This window comes from Perna viridis, chromosome 7 (assembly GCF_037379345.1).
Source record: "Perna viridis isolate PV_CMFRI_1.1 ecotype Kerala chromosome 7, ASM3737934v1, whole genome shotgun sequence".
Taxonomy (NCBI): domain Eukaryota; kingdom Metazoa; phylum Mollusca; class Bivalvia; order Mytilida; family Mytilidae; genus Perna; species Perna viridis.
Window position 1 is genome coordinate 42,710,994 of NC_142451.1, and position 22,031 is coordinate 42,733,024.

The 22,031-nt window shown below is 32.6% G+C and overlaps 2 protein-coding genes across 2 annotated transcripts; both read right to left on the reverse strand.

Moving 5' to 3' along the window:
• LOC148612791 (uncharacterized) lies at positions 1 to 4,733 on the reverse strand. The gene is made up of 2 exons (XM_088594528.1): positions 4,029 to 4,733; positions 1 to 2,114 (listed from the first exon to the last, which is right to left on the reverse strand). Exons 1-2 carry the CDS (start codon positions 4,252 to 4,254, stop codon positions 1,729 to 1,731), a joined length of 612 nt encoding a protein of 203 aa, XP_088450654.1. The 5' UTR covers positions 4,255 to 4,733; the 3' UTR covers positions 1 to 1,728.
• An 8,427-nt stretch (positions 4,734 to 13,160) lies between these two features.
• Positions 13,161 to 15,557, reverse strand: LOC148612792 (uncharacterized). Its single transcript, XM_088590553.1, has 2 exons — positions 14,711 to 15,557; positions 13,161 to 13,729 (listed from the first exon to the last, which is right to left on the reverse strand). The coding sequence occupies exons 1-2, from the start codon at positions 15,339 to 15,341 to the stop codon at positions 13,341 to 13,343; spliced, it is 1,020 nt and encodes a 339-aa protein (XP_088446679.1). The 5' UTR covers positions 15,342 to 15,557; the 3' UTR covers positions 13,161 to 13,340.
• Between the last annotated feature and the right edge of the window lie 6,474 nt (positions 15,558 to 22,031).

The following is a 22,031-nucleotide window of genomic DNA, read 5'->3' on the forward strand; positions in this document are numbered from 1 at the left end:
TTTATTCCTGACATCAAATACAATGGATCATTTCTGTTAAATATTGATAAATATTCATCCTTTCTAAATAACATATTTCTAAAGTTAGGTGTTACATTCAAAGGAAAACAAATGCACAAGTAGCTTGCAAAGCAAACTACATGAACATAAACTCCATATCATTAATACCATTAACGATGAATAAAAAACATACCTTCAAATATGTATTTTGTAAGATATCTATCAAATGTTTGAGTATCTAAGTAATTTAGAATTTACAAAAGAACCTGATAAATATGTGCTGGATCATATTGTTGACGAGGCACGGTGCTTGTATTTGCGTTTTTAATCATATTTACACTGCGTGTATTTATTCTTTTAACTCGAACCTATTTCTCGTGAGACAAAGCACCTATTCACTTACAAAATGATTAAGCATCTAAGGGATACACTATTGCAACTTATTTTGAATTCAATATCCTCTTTTAAATTAATTTTTTATTGATTTTTTTTTCGTGTTCTTTGTTGTTTGTGTCAAGTTTCCTGGACTAGTCGGTATGACCTGGAATATATTCGTCCCGTTCAAATTCTGGTTTTCTTGATTTTCCTGTCATGTTTTCTTATTCTCATCGCATTTTTTTTTATAAATATGTCTTTTCTTCCATTTGTCCATTGTTTTCACAACAAATTCCCTGATCCGGTGGCACAAACAGCTATTCTTGACCGGACGGAAAATAATTAAACGCATACAATTGTTGTTCTCTGGAGCTAATAGGTCAAATTTATTGTTATAATTTTATCAAGTATATTTTGAAATCATCGTACTAGTGTTTATGTAAACATAGAGTTTGGGTTAAAATACTCAAAACAAAATCTTAAAAAAGTAAATGTTACATGACCAGAATGTAATGTTGAAAACGACGAAAGATAATTCCTGCGATTGTCAAGTTAATATACCAACGTTGCTTTACTATTTAGAAAAGCAGACATTATTTACTTAAAACATTCATACTTACCTTGTTGGAATGATTGAGACGGATTATTTGTGAAAACTTTTAAATGCATTTGTATCCAGAAATGTTTTTTTTTAGTAGTAGAAACTTCCTTCAATGAAAACTTTAAAATGTTAATAAACCACTCGATTAACATTTAATATAGTCAAAGTAAGTGTGAAAAAGTAACATCTTGTAAAAAATACTTTTGGAATTATATAGAAAAGAACAATACACATCTTCGACAAAAAATGGAGTAAAAAGGCAATGAACTATACAATTAAAAGTCATGGTTTTGGTGCTTAAGATACAATTATAGTTTAAAAATGAAAAAAAATGTAAGCACTATTTCATCCCCATAGTTACTAGTATTTTGTAAACACTTCTCTTGAGAATGTATTTATTTGTCTAAAAGTTTAAATTAGATGCGTCATAAATTCAATCATTAAGCATTTTTACCACACAAATTTTTTGACATTCATTCAATGGCATTTGAACACTCGAGTTAGCTAGCAATCTAAGGAGGTAGACCTAGGGTAAGGGAAACCATTGGAATTTGTATTCAGCATTTTACATAAATCTTATGTAAGCATCTAATTAACTTGTATTAATTTTATTCTACTTCAAACGAGAGCTTGAGAGGCTTTGGTGAAGTGAATATGCTACAAACATATCACTGATTTCCAGAGTTATGTTCCTAACCCTAAGTCTACCTTCTAAACTAATAAAGTCAATCATGAACTAATACAACTGGGAATCATTTCACTTTAACTATAGAGATATAGCACGAACGTCCTCCCCAAACACCTTTGCCGTCGTCAAGTCTAAACCAGACACTGTCGTTGACTAGCAGATTTAATGTGACGGCCGCTGAACCGGTAAGCCATAGCCCCGAACTACCGATTACTCCTTGGGAAACCAGTTGATCGTTGTGCTGAATGTAGTAATCAGCATCAGGTGTTGCTACTGTATAAGAAGCCGAGATAAGGTAGATACCAGCACTCTCACAGATAAACTTTCCGGTATTTTTGAATGCTTCAATATCTTTTATCCCAATATTTAATGTAACTAAGTCAAACTTAATTATGTGGTATTCAGACAAACCTGTTGTTCTCTTTCTGGTGTAATAAGCAGTCAGAGCCACTGGAGAGAAACAAATACATAAATACAAATCAGTAAAAAGTTTATTAAATGTGAATAATATATCGGGGTATATGAGAAATATATAAATGCTACGATTTTAACAATTCTTTAGTAACCTATTTCAAACGTAAAAGAGTAATCCAGGGAACCAAGGTTATAGCGGTAATTAAAAGAATGTAATCCAGGGACATAGACCAGACATGGAAAACAGACATACACAACAAAGAACATAAAGTTACTAAAATCATACATACAAAATAACAAAAGCAAATGAGCAACTTGGACTCCACTAAAAACTGGGAGCATGGACCTGGTGCACCGGTAGGGTAAGCGTCCACTGCGTTTCCAGAAACACCAGCAGAGTTGCTCATAAAAAGTCAAGTCCGGGGTAGACAAACGAGGAAAGGAAAACTATGACCCGTTGAATAAATAAGTTTTCATGGTGCAGATGGATATACCATAACGATCCACGAGTTCATGATGACGACCATCAAACTTCTGTAGTGATGACTTCAATCTTGTAGCAACATAACCCTGTTCTAGAAGACTATTTGTTAGAGTTCTAGCGCGATACAAAAAGTCTGCGTAGTTTCTGCAAGCTCTGGTATAACGTATGAGTTGTGATATGAACACCCCATACGCAGGTGCTGAAGGGATATTGCCACAGATGAAAGGAAAGTTGACAATTCTGAATGAAAAGTCATCAGGTTTGTCCTAAAGTTTGGTCAATAGTTTTCCTTTACCATCGATTTCTAAGTGTAGGTCAAGATATGAGGCTGACATCACAGAGTTTGTAGTATCCTTTACCTCAAGTTCTGTGGGGTAGATGCGCTGTATCTAATCCCCGAAATTAGGATTTCTATATAGCGGAAACTGAGATTAAAGGATCTAGCCAAAATATATTCTTTCTTTCGTATCAAATCAGCTATAAGGTCAGCCTCATAAGAGTGAAGGAAAGGGTCAGCAAGTAAAGAAGCACAATTTGTTCCCATTGGAATGCCGACCGTTTGTTGAAAAACACGTTCACCACACTGGACAAATATGTTGTCGATTAAAAATTCCAGCATTTTTTAAGATCTTCCTCTGTATATTTGGAAGATGATTTGGAATTATGTTTTACAAAGTATGAGGAATCTCTACCAAGAGCTATATATTTGTATCTAGGTGTACCATCGGAGTAAAAAAAATATTTTACACAGCGAAGCGCAATATACGACTCTCAGAGATCAAGCCATGATCTCTTTAGGAAAAGTTTGCTATAACCTTTAAGCAAGCTTAACACTGATCTGAATTTTGACTGTGATTAAATGTTTGACATCTGTTTTCTAAGGAACAAAGAGATATTGGTCATAAATAACTCAGCTATTTGTATTTTGACATCTACCTTACGAGATCAAATATCCATATGCAAACACACGTTTCAACATATCGGAGATAACATTTTGGCTTATTTTTGTGGAGATAAGAAATATATTTTAGATTACCTTAGACCATCTTGAAAGTTGTATAAGTTAGATTAAACTTATTTGATATGTTCTTTTGTTTTTGCAGTCTGTTTATATAGTTGTTTGGTTTTTATATTGCGTAGACTAAATGGTATTTTTTTTGGCAATGAATGTTTAATTGTATTAAATTGTATGTATTAATTTGTTTTTAACGGAAAATTTAAATTTGTAGCAATTTTTGTTTGTAAAAAGGGACCATGGAAATTCAGGACCTAAATACCATGGTGTCCAAAGTCAAGGGTAGTTTGACAGACGAACAATGTGAATTTATATGTTACCCAATTTTGTTCGAAAACAAAGTATGGAAATTATACTTTTTGAAAATTGTTTTTTTTTCAGCATGAATGTACACTATTAATATAATTAATGTCTACAAATGTCAAGCATACCCATAGAATGTAAAACTCACCCTGCTCTGAATTAGCATTTACTTTTTGTTGTAGTCTTGTAGTAATGTTATACAATGCCATGAAATCTTGTGCCCTGGATTGTTCCTTTAATGTCAATCTATTTGTTTGTGTTTTTAAAGTCTTAACTGTCTGGTTTAAGCTAATAATATTTTGTAGCGGTTTAATTGTTCCTAGCTGCTTAAGTAATGATACATCTTTATCTGTCTTTGAAAAGTTTCTCAGCATTTCGTTTAAGGTACTTATAAGAGAGGTGTGGTTTAGCTCGAGATATCATAGCTTCTTTGCAAATCATTGAACTTCCGCTCTAGGGAAGAACATTTCCATACCAAGTCAGATAGTTCGCTCGATGTTTTATTCAGTATTGAACTACATGCTTCTTGTTTTTCCAGTTTATTAAACTTCTCCTGAAGTTGTGATGTAAGTACATCGAATTTCTGGTTCATATCGTTGTGAAATTGTATGGCTTCTCCCTTAATATTGTCTGTCTCCTGTTTTAATCTGTCTCTTTCCTCCATAAATGAAGACACGGTCAAGTATTGTCCTTTCATTAAAGTATTATTTCCAGTATTCTGATGGTTTTCCAACAGAAATCCATTGATTTTAAAGACGATCACAATATTCAATAGTAAAAACAACATTTTACACCGTGCATAAAACAGCTTTATATATTATCTGTTTAATGTAACCTACGTCGCCAAGTTTACGCTTTTGTGCTCTGAATTGATAAACTATCACGATGTTTTTACATTTTCATTGGCGTTGGCTATGTAAATCCTTTGACAGTAGGGGTTTGTTGTTTGTTTTGTGTTTTGTTAACATTTACTTTTTGTAGGGCCGAGTCAAAGTTTAATTCACACCAAATACGTGTTACAAAACTGACTAATTAAACTTATTTCTTAATGCATACTACACAGAAAAGATTGCAACATATGTTTTTATATGTTTTAAATATGGAAACATATGTTTAGGACAAGTATATGGTTTATAATGTGTTAATGAGCTTTTAAAAATATATGAAATCATATGTTATATAAAATCATAAAACTCATACCCTTTTCATATATGAAATCCTATTGAAATCCTATTTATACCATATGATATTCTTTAATTGTAATTCATGAATTAATTTGTTGGTCAAAACGTATGGAAACATATGATAAATATATTTTTCCAGGTGTTTCCAATACATATGAAAAACTTATAATGCATTTTTTCATATGTATTAGGTATACAAATATGGCATTTATTTAAAATAGAAAAAAAAAAGAGTTTAGAGGCAAACCACTATTTAGCTATACTGTGATACACGTGATATCCTCCCAGGCATTGTCTGGAACATAACCCGTAAGAAAGTAGTCCTTATCATTCCACTAAACGGTAAGCGGTAAGGTACTTTTTTTTAAAGTAACAAGAAAGGGTTTGTAACAACTGTGCTTTGATTAGATTAAAACAAAGGGGAATTACTTGTATGTTATGTCAATGTTTGTCCAATGAAATTGCTTCCAGAAATTCCAATTGCAATATTTTTATTCATCGCTATAATATAAAGCATATGCTTCTATTTTTAATGAACTTACTAGTAGTCCATGGGGTGGGAGGATCCACCGTGCACCCCCCTCATCAACTTTATGGTGATTTTTAGGTACCTTTATGCCTCCTAGTACAAAATTAATCTGTCGCCTATATTTGTACCCCACTGGGTTAAAAAGCCATGATTTTTGTGATTCAAATGTGTGAGCGTCTATGCCTTCCTGGGATAGCATGTGTGAACAAACTGAACAAATTTATCGTTTAGCCCAGTGTCTACGCTTTACAATGGTACCAAGACATTGGCGGCAACACTTAGGGTTTTGCGGTAAAATAAAAAAATGTACCCTACCGCGCCGATAAATCGCTTAAATTGACATATTTTTCAATGTCAAAACCCCTAGAGCATTAATGCTTCATTAAAAAATGACTTATTTTGTATTTTCTGTTCAGTATTATCACAATTTATACTTCTGTTGCTCTTTTGATGAATTTTGTCAATTTTCGTAGTCAGAATTTATCCAAAAATGCGAAAAAAAAATGGGATTTTCTATTTATCGGTCAAGAGTCACACAAATATAACTCTTCAAATTTTTACTCAACTAAAACTTCTCAAATTTGGTATCATTCGATATATAATGAACCACGAAAAACTAATTTTCAAGAAAGAATTAAAAAGGGTATTACCCTTACCCTAGAAAACTGGTCTCAGTATCAAACAAAATTTTCATTCAAAGCATACTGACATTATAGAACTCATATTTTAGGCATTCATAATAAAGATAATGATGTACCCAACATATATGATCAATTCAGACGCTTAGATTTTCCTTTTAGGTGTGACAATTACTATAAAATCCAATATTGTCTTTTCTTTTTAATTAACGTAATTTAAACAAGCTTTTGTGAGATACTGTACATTAATATATTGTCTTAGCTTCAAAATGAGCCCAAGTAATAAATATTTGAACTTTTCCAAGTCAAGTTAGGTGGACAAATGCCACCCCTACCTATGAAAAAAATGTCTCAACATAAACTAAAATGTTAGTTTTTTGGCATATAAACGGTGTACAATAGACATGTTGGATATTATTATTTTAATTATCGATGTATTCAACACATTTTTTTCATTTAAGGCGCGTATTTTTCAGTTTCAATGTGACAGTAATGAGTTTTTCAGAAAAAGAGGAATTTTCGGAATTTCATATTTTCTTCAATTTCACCTATAACTGGCATTTTTTTTCGAATACCGTACTTCAAACAAGCTTTTGTATATTTAAATACAATTATCTTGTGTCTTAGATTTCTAACGAGCCCAAAAATTAAATATTTTAACTTTTCCAAGTCCTAATAGGTGAAAAATTGCCACCCCTCCCCATGAAAAAAGTACAACATGAACCCAAATGTTATTTTAGCACCATATAATCGATGTAAAAAAGGTTTGTTTCTACTGTTTTAATTATCGATGTATTCAACATTCCAGCTCATTTCAGGCACGTCTAACGTAGCATCTAACCTAGCTTTCTAATGAGCCAAGGCAATGCATACCTTAACGTATTCCAAGCCATATAGGCAAAAGAATGGTACCCCCATACCCACTACATTTCCGTGAAAAACACAGAATTTGTATGTGGTAGATTATCATGTTTTAAATGACGTTGGATATATGTATGCCAATCATTCACCGTAGTTGGTTCTTTGAAACCTTATATGTATAGAAATAATGATAGCAAACAAAATGAAATCATGTTAAAACTATGATATTTTAAACAAGTAGATCTCCATAATAAATGCAGACAGACATTTTGTACAGTTCGTGAATGCTATAAACGTTCATTTTCTTTCACATTGGGGCATAATTTAGTGGGTACGGGTACCATTCTTTCGCCCAAATGCCCTGGAATACGTTTAATAGTGCATTGCTTTGGCTCATTAGAAAGGTAAGATGCTACATAAATGTATTTGAATATACAAAAGCTTGTTTGAAGTAGAGTACTTGAAAAACATTGCCCATTACAGGTGAAATGAAGAAAATATGGAAATCCAAAAGTTCCACTTTTTATGAATAACTCATTATTAAAAGCTTGAAACTGAAAATAACTCGCCCGAAATGAGAAGATGTGATATGTTGAATACATCGATAACAAGATTTCAAGATTTTATTTTTTTAGTTAACTCAAACATGGAATACATGTAATATGAGCAAAACAAATTGAAACATATTTTATACCTAATATACTATATATGAATTAAAAAGATATATTTAAACAATACGAAATATAACTTCATAACATTATTAAACATAAAGGAAGCACATCCATCATCACAAAACATGAAAACAATAAATAACAAAAAAATCTAGAATAATAAACAAAGACAATCGTTTATGCACCTCAACATTACATATAGAGAGTAATCCTATCATTTTCGATGTGTTTGGATGTTTAAGATTGTAACTAGGAATAATTTTATCTCTTTGAGGAACTAAAGGGTGATATTTGCATATAAATAAGTAATGAAACTCATCACCGACATCACTAGTATTACATAAGTGACATTTTCTCTTTGCTTAATAACATTTTTCCATCTACTCTTTTCTATGGGATATGTAAGTCTGATAACCTTAGTTTGGTTATCCAAACTCTATGATTTTCTTGTAATTTTAATAAATATTTTTCCCATACAGATTCTGCTTTTAATGGTCCATAAAATATACCTCGAGAAGAATTTGAAATCTCCCTGTACCATTGTGTGATGAATTGTTCCTTTAAAATTCTTGATAAAATAGTCTTAACAAAATCTGACTGGTTAATAAAAATATGTCCAAAACCAGTCTGATTAAAAACTGTTGCAATGTAAACTATCCATTTAAGATGACGCATGTGTTGGTTTTTTTAGTTTCAACATTAACTGATATAAAGAATTACCAAGCTTTGAACTATTCATCAACTTACACCAGAAAGAAATCATCCACTGCTTCACACGAATTCCTAGTTACCCATACATCATGAAATTTGGCGTAGTAGTCTTTGTAGTATTTGAAAATAACACCTAAATATGAAAAAAGATTCAACAATATCTAATTTAGCACCTTGAAGTGTAAATTCATAGTTATCTTTGGATTTCCTTTTACTACACACCATCACATTGGTTTTCTTTACATTGACATCTAATTTCCATAGATTATAATATGACTGGAATATATGACTGATGCATACCATTTTTTGATTCGGATAAAATAGCAGTATCATCTGTATATAAAATGGCAAACAATTCAAAATATATATTTAATTCGTCAGAAAATTTCTGTTTCAACACATCAAGCGAAACTCTAAATTTCTAAAATATCCCTCTAAGTCATTCAAAAATAATATGAAAGGAAAGGGTGATAAGTTCTCTCATTGTCTAAGGTCAATGTTACATGGAAAAAAATCAGAAGTTACTCTAGTATATTTTACACAAGATTTTATACCTTTGTACATATTTAATATGATATTAAAACATTTTCCCTTTATGTTATTCAACTTTAACTATTGCCAAAGACAAGATCTAGAAACTGTGTCAAAAGCCTTTCAAAAATTAATAAATGTGCAGAAAAGCTTTTTACCAAAAGTAAAATATAGTTCAATAAGTGCATGTAGTACAAAAACATTATCTACAATTGAATATCCTTTACGAAAACCAGATTGGTTCTCCGATGTAAGAGAAATTTCATTGGCAAGAATATTAACTCTAATGTCTAAAATTGATGTAAATAGCTTTCCAATGCAGCTAATTAAAGTAAAAGGTATAATTTTATGGGTCTATTTGAAACCCTTAGTTTTTATTAACTAAAACAATAGTATTTAACATGTCGTTTTATATCGATTTTATCCTAAAAATTAACATTTTGGTTCATGTGTAGGTATTCTTTTCATGAATGGGGTGTAAATGTTTCACCTAACTGGACTTTGTAAAGTTCAAATATTTACTACTCTGGCTTATTACAAAGCTAAGACACACTATTTAGTTGTATTTTAATATACAAAAGCTTATTTGAAGTACCGTATTTGAAAAAAAAATGCCAACTATAGATGAAATGGAGGATAAAATGAATGTCCGAAAAGTCCCCTTTTTATGAAAAACTTATTATTGTCACATTGAAACTGAAAAATACGCGCCTGAAATGAGAAGATATGTAAGATACATCGATAATCAAAACAATAGTACCCTACATGTATATTATACTTCGTTTATATATCAACAATTCACATTTGGATTCATGAGGTATTTGTTTCATGGGTACGGGTTGCAATTTTTCAAATATTTATCAAATATTTATTACTTGGGTTCATTTTGAGGACGGAAACTATATTAATGTACCGTATAACACAAAAGCTTGAATAAACTGCAGTATTCTGAAGAAAGGAAAATAACGGGTGATATAGAAGAAAATTCTGAAATTCTGAAAATTACTCTTTTTCCGATTTTATAGTAATTGTAACCCCAAAAGGAAATTCTAAGAGCCTGAATTGATCAGACATGTTGGGTACAACATTATCTTTATTATGAATGTCCAAAATATAAGTTTTACAGTGTCGGTATGCTGTGAATGAGAATTCTATTTGATACTGAGACCAGTTTTCTAGTGGTAGGGATAATATTTTTAACATGTTTTGAAAATCCCTTCTTGAAAATTAATTTTTCGTGTTTTATTTATATCGGAAATTAAATTATATATCGAATGATACCAAATTTAAGACGTTTTAGTTGAGTAATAACTTGTAGAGTCGAATTTATGTGACTTTTGACTTTAAGTTGCAATTTAAGCGGTTTTCAACTGAGCGCCCAACTTTGATCAGTGAGCACACGTGTAACTAATTTGACCCACCCTGTCCCCTTTTTTTAAATCTCCTCTTGCCTACTTTTGTATGGTTTTCCTTGCTATAACATTTGCTGCTGTTGTTCATTATTATTCAGAAACGCAAGGTGATAATCTAATATCTTGAATTATTTTTGGATACACATTAGTCCATGTATAAGCTTGAGTCTTGCAGTGAGCTGATGAGATCGGGACAGCTCATGAAGAAGAATAATACACTAAAAAGGACTGTGATTTTACTGAACATACAATAAAACAGTCAAATTCTCCTTTTAATAAACGGGACGATCATTGGTTCGTGCAACTCTTTCATTTTCAAATAGTACTTGTATATTAATATATAAATAAGGTAAATGGACTCTACATCTTTCAAGCTATAAGAAAACTTTTCCAGTTAAGCACCCATGGAACTTTATTGTTCTCATATTCAGCAGTATTGAAGAGACTGATATCCAATTGTGATTTATTCATTTTGTGCTGATATTGTTAATGTTCAAAAATATTTTACATTAAACAGGCGTCACGATAAAGACGGAATGAGGCAAGATGAAGGGGTGAATCATATCCCTACGTACGTTAGCAAATATAAATTAGTGTACTTCTGTGTTTTCTCACAGAGTATTGTGGTCTCATCTGAACCCATGACTGGACACATACTTTTCAAGCTAGAGCCTAATTGTGTTTTGAACGATTTAATATTTCTTTTTACATTGTAATATTTATGCATGATGGGGTATAGAATGTATTAAACAATCAACTGATACCAATACCCGAAGTAATTAGCAATCAAGACACACGCTCCAATACAATTTTACCGTATATTCATAAGACTGAACATTTATAATATTACTTCAATATTGAGATCATCTTTAAGCGAATTAAAAAATATCAAATGAAAAATATGGTCGTGTCTACACCTCGAAAACTTGAGTACAGATAAGCCAGTACAAGGTGAAAACTTTTAAAGGGTAAATGCACCTAAATACATGAAATCTTAATGCATTTTATGTTTCAGACAACACCGGAGGTGAATATCTTTCAGACTATGCTTACTTGGATTGGAAATTGTGTTACACAGCTCTTAACCTGTTATTCGAATAGTAGCTGGAAAAAGATTGCTGCCGTGTATTATTCTGTTTTATTTGGCAATTGCTTTTTGTAAATCATTGAAATGTTGTTCTAGGGAATACTATATCAGTTCCACAGTTGATAATTCTGTCTTCATTTTGTTAAGTTTTGCACAAGCTACTAGGTGATCTAAAAAAAACTGTGTAGTTTTGATTTAAGTTGTGATGTCAACAACGCAATAGTTTTGTTCACATTAGTAAAAACTGTATTGTTTCGATATGCTTTTCGTCCATGAAATCATAATGCCTTCTATATTTCCAACAACTGACTATTCATTTGCCAGTTCAATTCAAGCAAGCAGAAAAATAACAATATGACGACCTGCGAGTTTAGGCATGATTTTAATATAAGTAGTTGGATTGTCGATTAAGATGTTTGCTTAATTTTATCTCTTACAAGACACTGCACATTTAATGTTCAGGTAGGTTTAAACCTTTTAAGGTAGGGAAAATATTTTAGGTGACATAAATCTATCTGTATAACTTTTAAACGAGTCTCTTACTGCTTTTATTTCTCACCTGTTGGGTAGTGCATACTAAGGGCGAAATATTTTACATTCTTTGCTTAGCATGCAATTGCTTATATTACCGTACATATGTTAATCAAAGCACTTTGTCGTTTAATAATGACGTTTCATCTTAGACCTGTTAACGAAATGTAATGTTAACTCAAAGTGCTACTTTCTTCCGAAAAGTAAATCATATGTAATCTGTTCTACCTTTTTTAATTGTTTGAAGACATATATAGTTTTCCTTTCCCCTTTCGTTTACCCCGGACTTGAGTTTATATGAGCAACTCAGCGGGTGTTTCTAGAAAAAAAACATAACGCTTACCCTACCGGTGCATCTGGTCCATAAACCAAGTCTTTAGTTACTTTTGTTTCTTTGTACATATTATTTTGGTCATTTTTTGCTCTTCATTGTCAGTTTTCTCTGTCTGGTCTTGATTTTCGTTCGAATCTTTATTCCCTTGATTACTCTCTAATACAAATTAAATTTGTTAGATAACACATGATGACCTTTATATGGTAGATTTTGTTTTTATTTTAGAATTTTCTTGGTCAGTTTTGATATATTTTGTTCAGTTGCATTCGACTGTTTTTCGATTTTTAAATTGGATTTGAATACGACGCAAAATGATTATTAAAGTTTATTTTACAATGAGAGGAATAAGTGACCGGACGAGAAAAAATCTTTACTGAACATAAAAAGTTTGGGTTTGATGCATAACCTGGCATACTTACAATAACGAGGCTACTTAAAAGAAAAGATAAAAAGAAAACACATCTGACCAACCATTATCAATAATCAAACTAGAAAGTGCCACAACTCTGATGCTTCTATCCGTGTTTTTTCCCTTAGATAAACTTCTCAGCGGCTGGATTTGGCTGCCTATTTTGATTTTTTTATTACTTTTTGTAATTTTTGGAATACGATCCTCCTACGTATGTGGTTCTAATACTGCTGATGAAAGATTACTCCTTGATATGTTTGTAAAGCATATCGAAAGTAGCAATGTTAATCTAAATGGTACTTTCGTATGCATAAATAACTGAAAAGAACTCTGAATTATTGTGAGATATATCTGTTGCGCAAAATTGGACTGAAAAAAGTGGTTGACACTTAATGATACGTTTAATATTTTTATGGTTTGATTTCTCACTTTTAAGGCTAGCTTAATTCTTCGTGTAGTTAACTGACTTATTGCAAGTTGTCTAGAAAACAGAAACGGAGTTTTACAACTTTACAAAAGTATCACTGATTTAAATTTTATCAGTTAACCTATTTTCGACATTTTATTGTACTTTCACGATTGACAAATAACATGATTTCCCTCCATATGCGGCTAAATTTACATCAATCGCAACCCAAATGGTATCGCTTACTCCAAGGCGTTGAGCAACAACGGCAGTTCCGCTATGCCACCAATTATGACTAGGATGGTCTCCTAGTTCAGCGTGCGCTATTCGTTCATTGTTCCGATAAATAAACATCTCTGCGTCACTTGTATATGACATAATTGAAGCAGATATTAAATATATACCATTTTTCTCGCAAGTAAACTTTCCGCTATTTCTGAAGTTGGTCGTATTCGTAATACCAATTTGCTGTCTGACATCGTTAAATATCACTCCGTTACCTTTCGGCATGATTCCATAATGGGTAAAATAAGCGATTAGAACTACTATAAAAAGAAAAATGTAAACAATATGTATATTTGGAAATTCTTAAAGACGATATATTCCTAAAATTAAGCCATTACATACAGATGATTCAGATTCGAATAAAACTTCCTAGCTACTTGTGTTTGGATTACGTGTTTTATTACTATGTTTTGTTTGCTGATTTTCTTCGTGTCCCTTGTTCTTGAATTTCTATTTTCTTTTTTAAAGGTGTATATTCAGTGGTGATAAATCATACAGTTTTTTTAAGTCGTCATCGTCGGAGAAAGGTATGACTGGTCTTATCAAACACGGTACTAATTCTACCCAAGATAAAAAAAAAAACCACAACGAATTATTAAAAAAAAGACAAGAAAGTAAAGATTTCTTTAGTAATATGCTTTAACGAGACTGGTACCTCAGAAAACTAAACGAGCTAACCAAAAAGGGCGCCTTTAAGATATTCCGAATTGGTGACACAATATTTTGTCTTAATCGAAATTCTTTTTCTGTGTGTGTGTTTTCATGGTAACGAATACTGTAAATGTATAAATTTTCGCGGTGGACTGAAAAGCGCGAAAAATAGTAACCGCGAAATTTATTTCTAACACCGTAACACAAATCATTGTCTTTAACTGCCAAATTGATACCCGCGAATACGTTCATTTGCCAGAATCAGCGAAAATTAGCAACCTAGCAAAATCATACGTTTCGAGAATGGCAAGTAGATTTAGAGAGCAATGACAAAGAAGAAACTGCATTCTCAACACTACATGAGCTTAAAAAAATTTTGTGATATCCTTTAGTCTTACTTTTGCACTGTGTTCTAACGACTACAATTTAAAACGTGTTCGATACATTTTGATGGAGTGATCATATTCAGTTAAGTGTTTAGTAACACTCAGAAATGCTGTCGTTAAACATTTAGATATTAGTAGACGATTTTTATTTGATTTGAATTCCAGGGAAAAAAATGTCAATTTTAAGTGATACATTAAACTTACCCTGCTCTGAGTTTTCATTTAATTGTTGCTGTAGTTGTATTGTCATGTTATACAAAGCCATAAAATCCTGGGCCCTTGACTGTTCTTTTAAGGCCAAAACATGTGTTTGTGTCTGTAAAGATATAACTGTCTGCTTCAGATTAGCAACTTCTTGTAATGGTTTAATTGATCCGAGCTGCTTAAGATCCGAAATTTTGCTCTCGGTTGTTAAATTGTTTCTCTGCACAGTGTTGAATAGCAAAGTATAGTTCTGTTTCAATTCGTCATGGTTTTTTTGCAGTGTGTGAAATTTTCGTTCTAAAGACGAATAGTTCTTTTCCAACTCAGAAAGCGTGCTCGTTGTTTCATTTGGTTTGGTATTAAAAGCCTCACGTTTATCTAGTTCGTCAAACTTCTCCTTAAGCTGAGATGAAAGGATTGATAATTTCTGGTTCACATCATGTCGGAATCGTGAGGCTTCTCCTTTTATTTGCTCTGCTTCCTGTTTGAGCATGTCCTTTTCTTCCAGAAATGAGGACACTGTCAAATATTGTCCATCAATTGATGTCTGATTTCCGTTGTTTTGGTGATTCTCTAACAAAAACCCATCGATGTACATGATAACAAGTATGTTTATGAGTAAAACCAACATGTTGCTCTGTCTTTGAACGAATAGCTTATGTCATCTTCCATCAGTAAAAACTTCACAGACTTGAAACGTTGAGATGATTGGTTTTATTATGTACACTTAAAGGTTTTAGATACACCCCCGTCACACTGTCAAGCGAGAGAAATGAACAGATCGATAATATAAGTCAAGTATTGCAACTTGATCTTGAATGAAGGATGTTAAGGATCGTCAATAACAGCTTATCGATGGGTCACACGGAAGATCTGTCATATTTTAGTGTTAGTTACGTTATCGCAAAAAAAAAGATGTTATATACACTATATTTCCTAATAATAGCCAAGGTACAAAACCATACACTTTCAACATATTCGCTGAAGGCACGTGGCACCTCTGTGTCGCGCATTTCTTTTTAAATGCAGACGAAATAACACACAGACACTTTTATGGTCGTGAAGGGGAAGGCGAAGAAAATTGTAGATCGTAAATATGAAATAACAAATTTCGAAACATTTTCGCCGTACCAAAAACACACGTTTTACCTTTCTACAACAACTAATTACATTTTGTAAATGAATATAAAAATGAATGGAATTCTTACAAAGTTTTGTTGCTGCCAGGAGGTGTCATCCTGACATACTGATTTGTTGTCACGGGAACTTCGAAAATTAGTTCCTACAGATCCATGCTTTGATTTTTTTTTGGTTCATTGCTCATAAAAGATGTCGATGGGTGGTTATCTAAGAATGTCGACCTATTTTTTAATTGTTTATATTGCCGATCAAAAGCCCTTTTGGTGATCTTTTTTTTAAACCAAGTATTAAGTCTTATCGGTTTTTCACTACATTCATATTTTTGTGTCTTTAATTGGCGGCCATGGTAATTTTTTTAATATGACATTGCACAATGGCAGAAAATTCCCGATTTTAGGGCCAATTTGATTTCATTCTATCCGACCGTTTCTGAGATCCGCGGAGAATGAAATGATACTAATAATTATAAGAAGATGTATACACTGAACAAAAACGATATGTTAGCCTTTCGTATCATGAAAATAATTATGTGAAATATTATGTGTACATGTATGTAATAATACGTTGCAAAGGAGCTTTATATCTTTTTACTGATTATGCTTTTGTATTGAAAATTAAATATGTTTTAAATAAATTGAACATAAGCCAATGTATCTTTTGTATTTGCACTATATCAAATAAATGGTTCACGATAAAAAAAATCTTAACCGCTTTCTTCACGTATGTATAATTCGATCATGTTTATATAGTTTATAAAATTAAACCAAAAACTGATTTAGGTACAACATCTTAAGTGTTATTCATCAATAAGAAATAGATGGATAATCTTAAAGGGCCATGCAAAATTGAGGAAAATTGTAGAAATCTTAACCAAATGTATTCACTTCCATTATAAAATGCATTGGATTTTTGAATTTTGAATTTTCTGTTGTTTCAATGAAACATTACTTCACATACTTTGCAAATAGTGATCATTTTGATAGATATCCTCGCTTTCTTTGTAAAAGTTACAGTTTTATGTAGTTGTTGAAAAGTGACAAAAGTGAACTGAAAATCTCCTAATTAGTGTTTCACGATCTTTTCACGTCAAGCTGTAGTACTTGACTTAAATATTATTGATCTTTTCACTTTCATTTCTCTTGCTTGACTGTGTGATGGTGTTGAGATATCGACATTTTAGATTTCATATTTTTAGCTCACCTTCGCCTTCGCCGTCGTTAACAATTATACAAAACTCCTCTCCTTTGAAACTACTTGACTAATTAGAACCAAACTATGGTATGAATATTCCTTGGGGTATCCTGCATAGAACTGATGTGGGGATTTGTGATTCGTCGAAAAATATGGCCGCCGTTACTAAAAAAATAGAACAAAGGGGTCAGACAGTAGTATTTCACATATATCTCCTAAAGCGTTAGGTTTAGCTAAATTCTGACGTGGTAAACGTATTCAGCATGTTGAGATCTATCTGTGGTCAACTTTTGGTTTTAATCCGTTAAGCCATATTGAAGTTATTGCCCTTTTTGTAACGATTTGTGCTATTTTTAATGTTATTTCTTTCAAAAATCTTTTCCTCTGACACTACTTGACAAAATAAAACCGAACTTGGTGGTATGAATTTTCCTTGGGGTATCCTTCATAGAATTGATGTGGTGATTTTTGATTGGTCGAAAAACATGGCCGCCATTACCCAAAATGGAACATAGGGGTCAGACAGTAGTTTTTCACATGTACATCCAAAACCGTTAAGTTTAATAACCGAATTCTTTCAATAGCTGAACTGATCCATATTAGTAGGACTACAAAAGTCTTCAGGGATAAAAGCTGTCAGATGACTCCTTGTTAGAGTTATTGGCCTTGAAATGGGAAAATTACCTTTTTTTTTACCAATTTTCAGTCAATATCTTGGAGACTATGATAGATTAAAAGAAACTTTCAGTTGTTGAAAAAATCTTATGATAAATCCTACCAAAGAATTTTTGAGTCAAAATTGTTGGACTAGTTCTTGTTAAATTTATTGCCTTTGAAAGGAAAAATTCAACCAGGTGAGCGATTCAGGCTCCTGGGAGCCTATGTTAACTGTTTAAATGACTTTATTGACATGTGTTTGCAAGTTTCAAATGGTACTTTGTCATTTTCTTCCTGTTTATGATAATATACTTAAATATGTATTACCGGGCATCTTTTTGAAAGATAAGTCTATACCGTACATAGCCTTACTTGGACAACGTAGCCATTTCCTTATACAACAAAAAACATTCACATAACTACCGGTATTAAATTTAGAGTCATAATATAGCCTTAATTAGTTTAGACATCGTTTATGAAAATAAAGATAACGAACGAGTTATAAGGAAATAAAGTAAAAGTAGCTGTAAGTCTCAACAATTATATTACAGAAACCATTATACGCGCCCAAATCACACACCAACTCGAAGGTGACTAAATTACAAAGCAAATTTATCACGCTACCTACATTCAATGTGTCACATCAATCTTAATGCAGTTGTTTACTTAGTATTTGAATATAATATTCAATATCAAATTTCTCATTTTCGGCATAGAGTTTGATTCGTTTCTTTGATATTTTGACATTGTTCTTGAGATTTGTAGTTAGTTCTTCGCATCAACACTTAAGATTAATAACACCAGAAAGAAATGTTTCACATTCCGTTATCGTTTCGTTTTTATGTGTGAATAAAGTTTTTATCAGGCATCAATCTAACATTGAACAAGTAAAACCCAGCAATTTTTTATTAACGCCATGGCAGTCTTTTGCAACTTCCTGGTCGATTAATTTATGTTATAGCAAGAATGGACATGGTGAATACGTCAAAGAGACAACAACCTCACCGGGATGTAAGTCAGATCAAGGCAACCCATAGATCTTCAATGAACGACGAAAAAAACCTCTCACTACAGGGCAGGCTGCAACTGGCCCCAAAAAAACAGTACAGTGAAATAGTTACCCCTATATACTCCAGAAACATCAAAAGTGAGCTGAAAGTGAAAACGAAACATTGCATAAAAGGGCCAGACATTCCCGACTTAGGGCAGGCGCAAAAATGCGTCGGGGTTAAAGTACTTTATGAACGATAGCCACGTTTAAAAGGTAAAAAAAGGAACTAAATACAAATAAAATATGAATAAAACGTAAAAACAATTTGATGAATGTGAGCCCAAATTTTTCGCCTTACGGCTTTCGTCAGGGGCAAAAATTATTGGGTTTTATTCATATTTTATTTGTATTTAGTTTCTTTTTTACCTTTTAAACGTGGCTACCGTTCCCAACTTTATTATTCTTATTGACGTTTAATTTGAGCCACTTCACAACAAAGATTATTGTTTAAGTACTTTGGCGTGATCACAACTCTTCCACTTTTAAATCTGGCAACTTCGGGAAAAATATCACTTAAAGGTTCGGAAAGGCAAAGTTCAGGTGATTGTTCGAATCACAAGTTATCGACAGCGAAAGGCCGTATACAGTGTAAAGAAACGCCTTAAAAATAATCCTGAACATCTCTATATTACAGAAAACTTAACAAGCAAGAGACAATCGATGATGGACATTCTGAATCAACTACGATATGACGGAAAAATCGAGGCTTGTTGGTCGTCTGATGGTCGACTCTTTTCCAAACATAACAACAATTAAGAAATTGTGTATGTTAAATCTTATGATGTCATTGACGCACTCGAAAAGTTACCGCATGGCAATGCCGCTGGTGGAACGTTCAATCAGCCCAATGACCAGAATGGCGTTGAATATGTTTAATTCCAAACTGAGTTGTAAAGATATCAACACGTGTCTTTGTTGTTTTATGGTACTATGTAGTGTTGTTATACTACTTATTGCCATCCAAATCACGTGGTATATTTAACTTTTTTTTATCAAAATTTAGATTTTGTTTCAAAAGGTGACGATGTAATAAGATTGTTCACTATTAAATCCAAATTCTTTAGTACAGTGGAAAAGCTCAAATTATTGAATGCCTTCAAGCTTAATACAAGCCACTTACATCCCCTTTCCAGCTATTCTTAACTGCAAAAGATCCAAAATCCTCAAATTTTATTTATCACATTGTAATTTATCCTTCCTTTTCCTGAACATTTAATTGTCCAATTCAGGTCAACTTGAATACACCATACCTATTTACCTGACCTAGTGACTAGTTGAGTATAATTATGACGTCATTTTGTTTCAATTTTAATAGTCAAAACATTAATTGTTACACCTGTTTAACACCTTATAGATTCCTTTGGTGATTGCAAGAGTAATCAAGGGAACCAAGGTTATAGCGGTAATCAAAAGAACGTAATCCAGGGACAAAGACCAGACATGGAAAATGCAGACATACACAACAAAGAACATAATGTAACTAAAATCATACATACAAGGTAACAAAAGCAAATGAGCAACTCGGACTCATAAAAAGTCAAGTCCGGGGTCGACGAAAGAGGAAAGGAAAACTGACACGTTGAACAAATAAATTTTCATGGCGCAGATGGATACACCGTAACTATCCACGAGTTCATGATGATGACCATACAACTGATCATTTGATCCGGTTGTTTTTGTAAATAAATTACTTATTGACATTCGTTATTGTATATAGTTTTAATATTTGATACTGCCATTATTTAAAGTCAATGCGCCTACATATTTCAGATGTGTCATCATTACACTATTTATTATACATGTATTTATTCAGTATTCCAAATCCTATCGCCAGTTCAACCGTGCTTAGTTTTGTTTTGATAGATAATGGGTGAAGATTTAGCTTCATACAAACTTAGATCTGTACCAGTAAAGGTGTTATATTTGCGTCTTCATCGTATAGTCATGTTTATTCATAAGTCTAAAGGATTGTACAATGATACTGATAAAGATGTTTACACACTATAATAAAATATTTAATGGGAAAAATTTTCAGTCAACAAATGACCTTCTTCAGTGCCTTAAATAAACTGAGTGTGTATGAAAGTAAATGGTCTGTGAACACAACTCTCTACCTAATCAGGTAAATACCTGTGACGTATAAAATTTTACCGACAGTAACAAAGATCTTGAACATTGTGCTATAGACACACGTTGTGTGTTGATCTTGAATACTGAACTATAAAACTAAAAATATTTATAAACACTGTTATAAGAAACTATACAAAATAGGAAGAACTTAATGTTTTTTTGTTAATTCCGTGTGGGTGTAAAACACGGAGTTCTTTTATCCAAAATCCCTCCCGCTTCACTCTCTGTAGATCGCTCCAGATCGTGTTTTGTTCCACGATGAAGATTTTCATTTTGTTGAAATCATCGAGGCAGTGGTTAGGTAATCTGAAGTGTTGACTCACTGGGAGTAAAGGCTTTTTTGTTAGGTCGCTCCTGTGTCCGTTCAAGCGCTTGTGAAAAGGCTGTTTAGATTCACCAACATATTGAAGGCCACAGATGGGACAATGGAGCAAATATATTACATTAGCACTCTTGCAGTGCAAAATATTTTGTAGCGTTTCCCCGTGACTGTGCTGGTGAATGACGAGTGGTGCATTTGGTTGCAACATTTACACCTTTTGTCACCACAGGAGCGACTCTCGCCTGGAGGTCAAGTTGGGCTTAGATATTTCAGCCCTCACAAGTAGACTACGCAAACTCAAATTCCTTTATATATAAATATATATATAAAAACTAAAATTCCTAAAATTATTATGTTTTAAGCGAACAATGAGCATTGTGAAGAACATTCCTGCAATACCTAATCCACTAGTATTCTCTAGTTTTTATGAAAACATGTCATTTACCATTTTTCTCTCACAACTCTTGCTACTTGCAAACGCCGTTGCCGAGAATTCTGGCCTGCTAACAAGAAACGGAGAAATACGTGCACAAACAATTTCAGATGGTGCCGAGATCATCTGTATTACTGAAAGCCATCTCGATGAAAATGTAAGCAACACTGATTTGAAAATCTCTGGGGATAGAAACTGTTTCGGGGGAGATGTTGCAGTTTTCATATGTGATTCCCTGCATTCTAAGCGTAGGTCTGATCTAGAATTTCCAAACAGTGAAATGATTTGGATTGAAGTAATATTTTCTAATTTCAAGATATCAGTTTGCACAATTTATAGATCACCTAGCCCTTAGAGCAGTATTGGGACAATATCGAAGCATCGATTGAACGGGCAT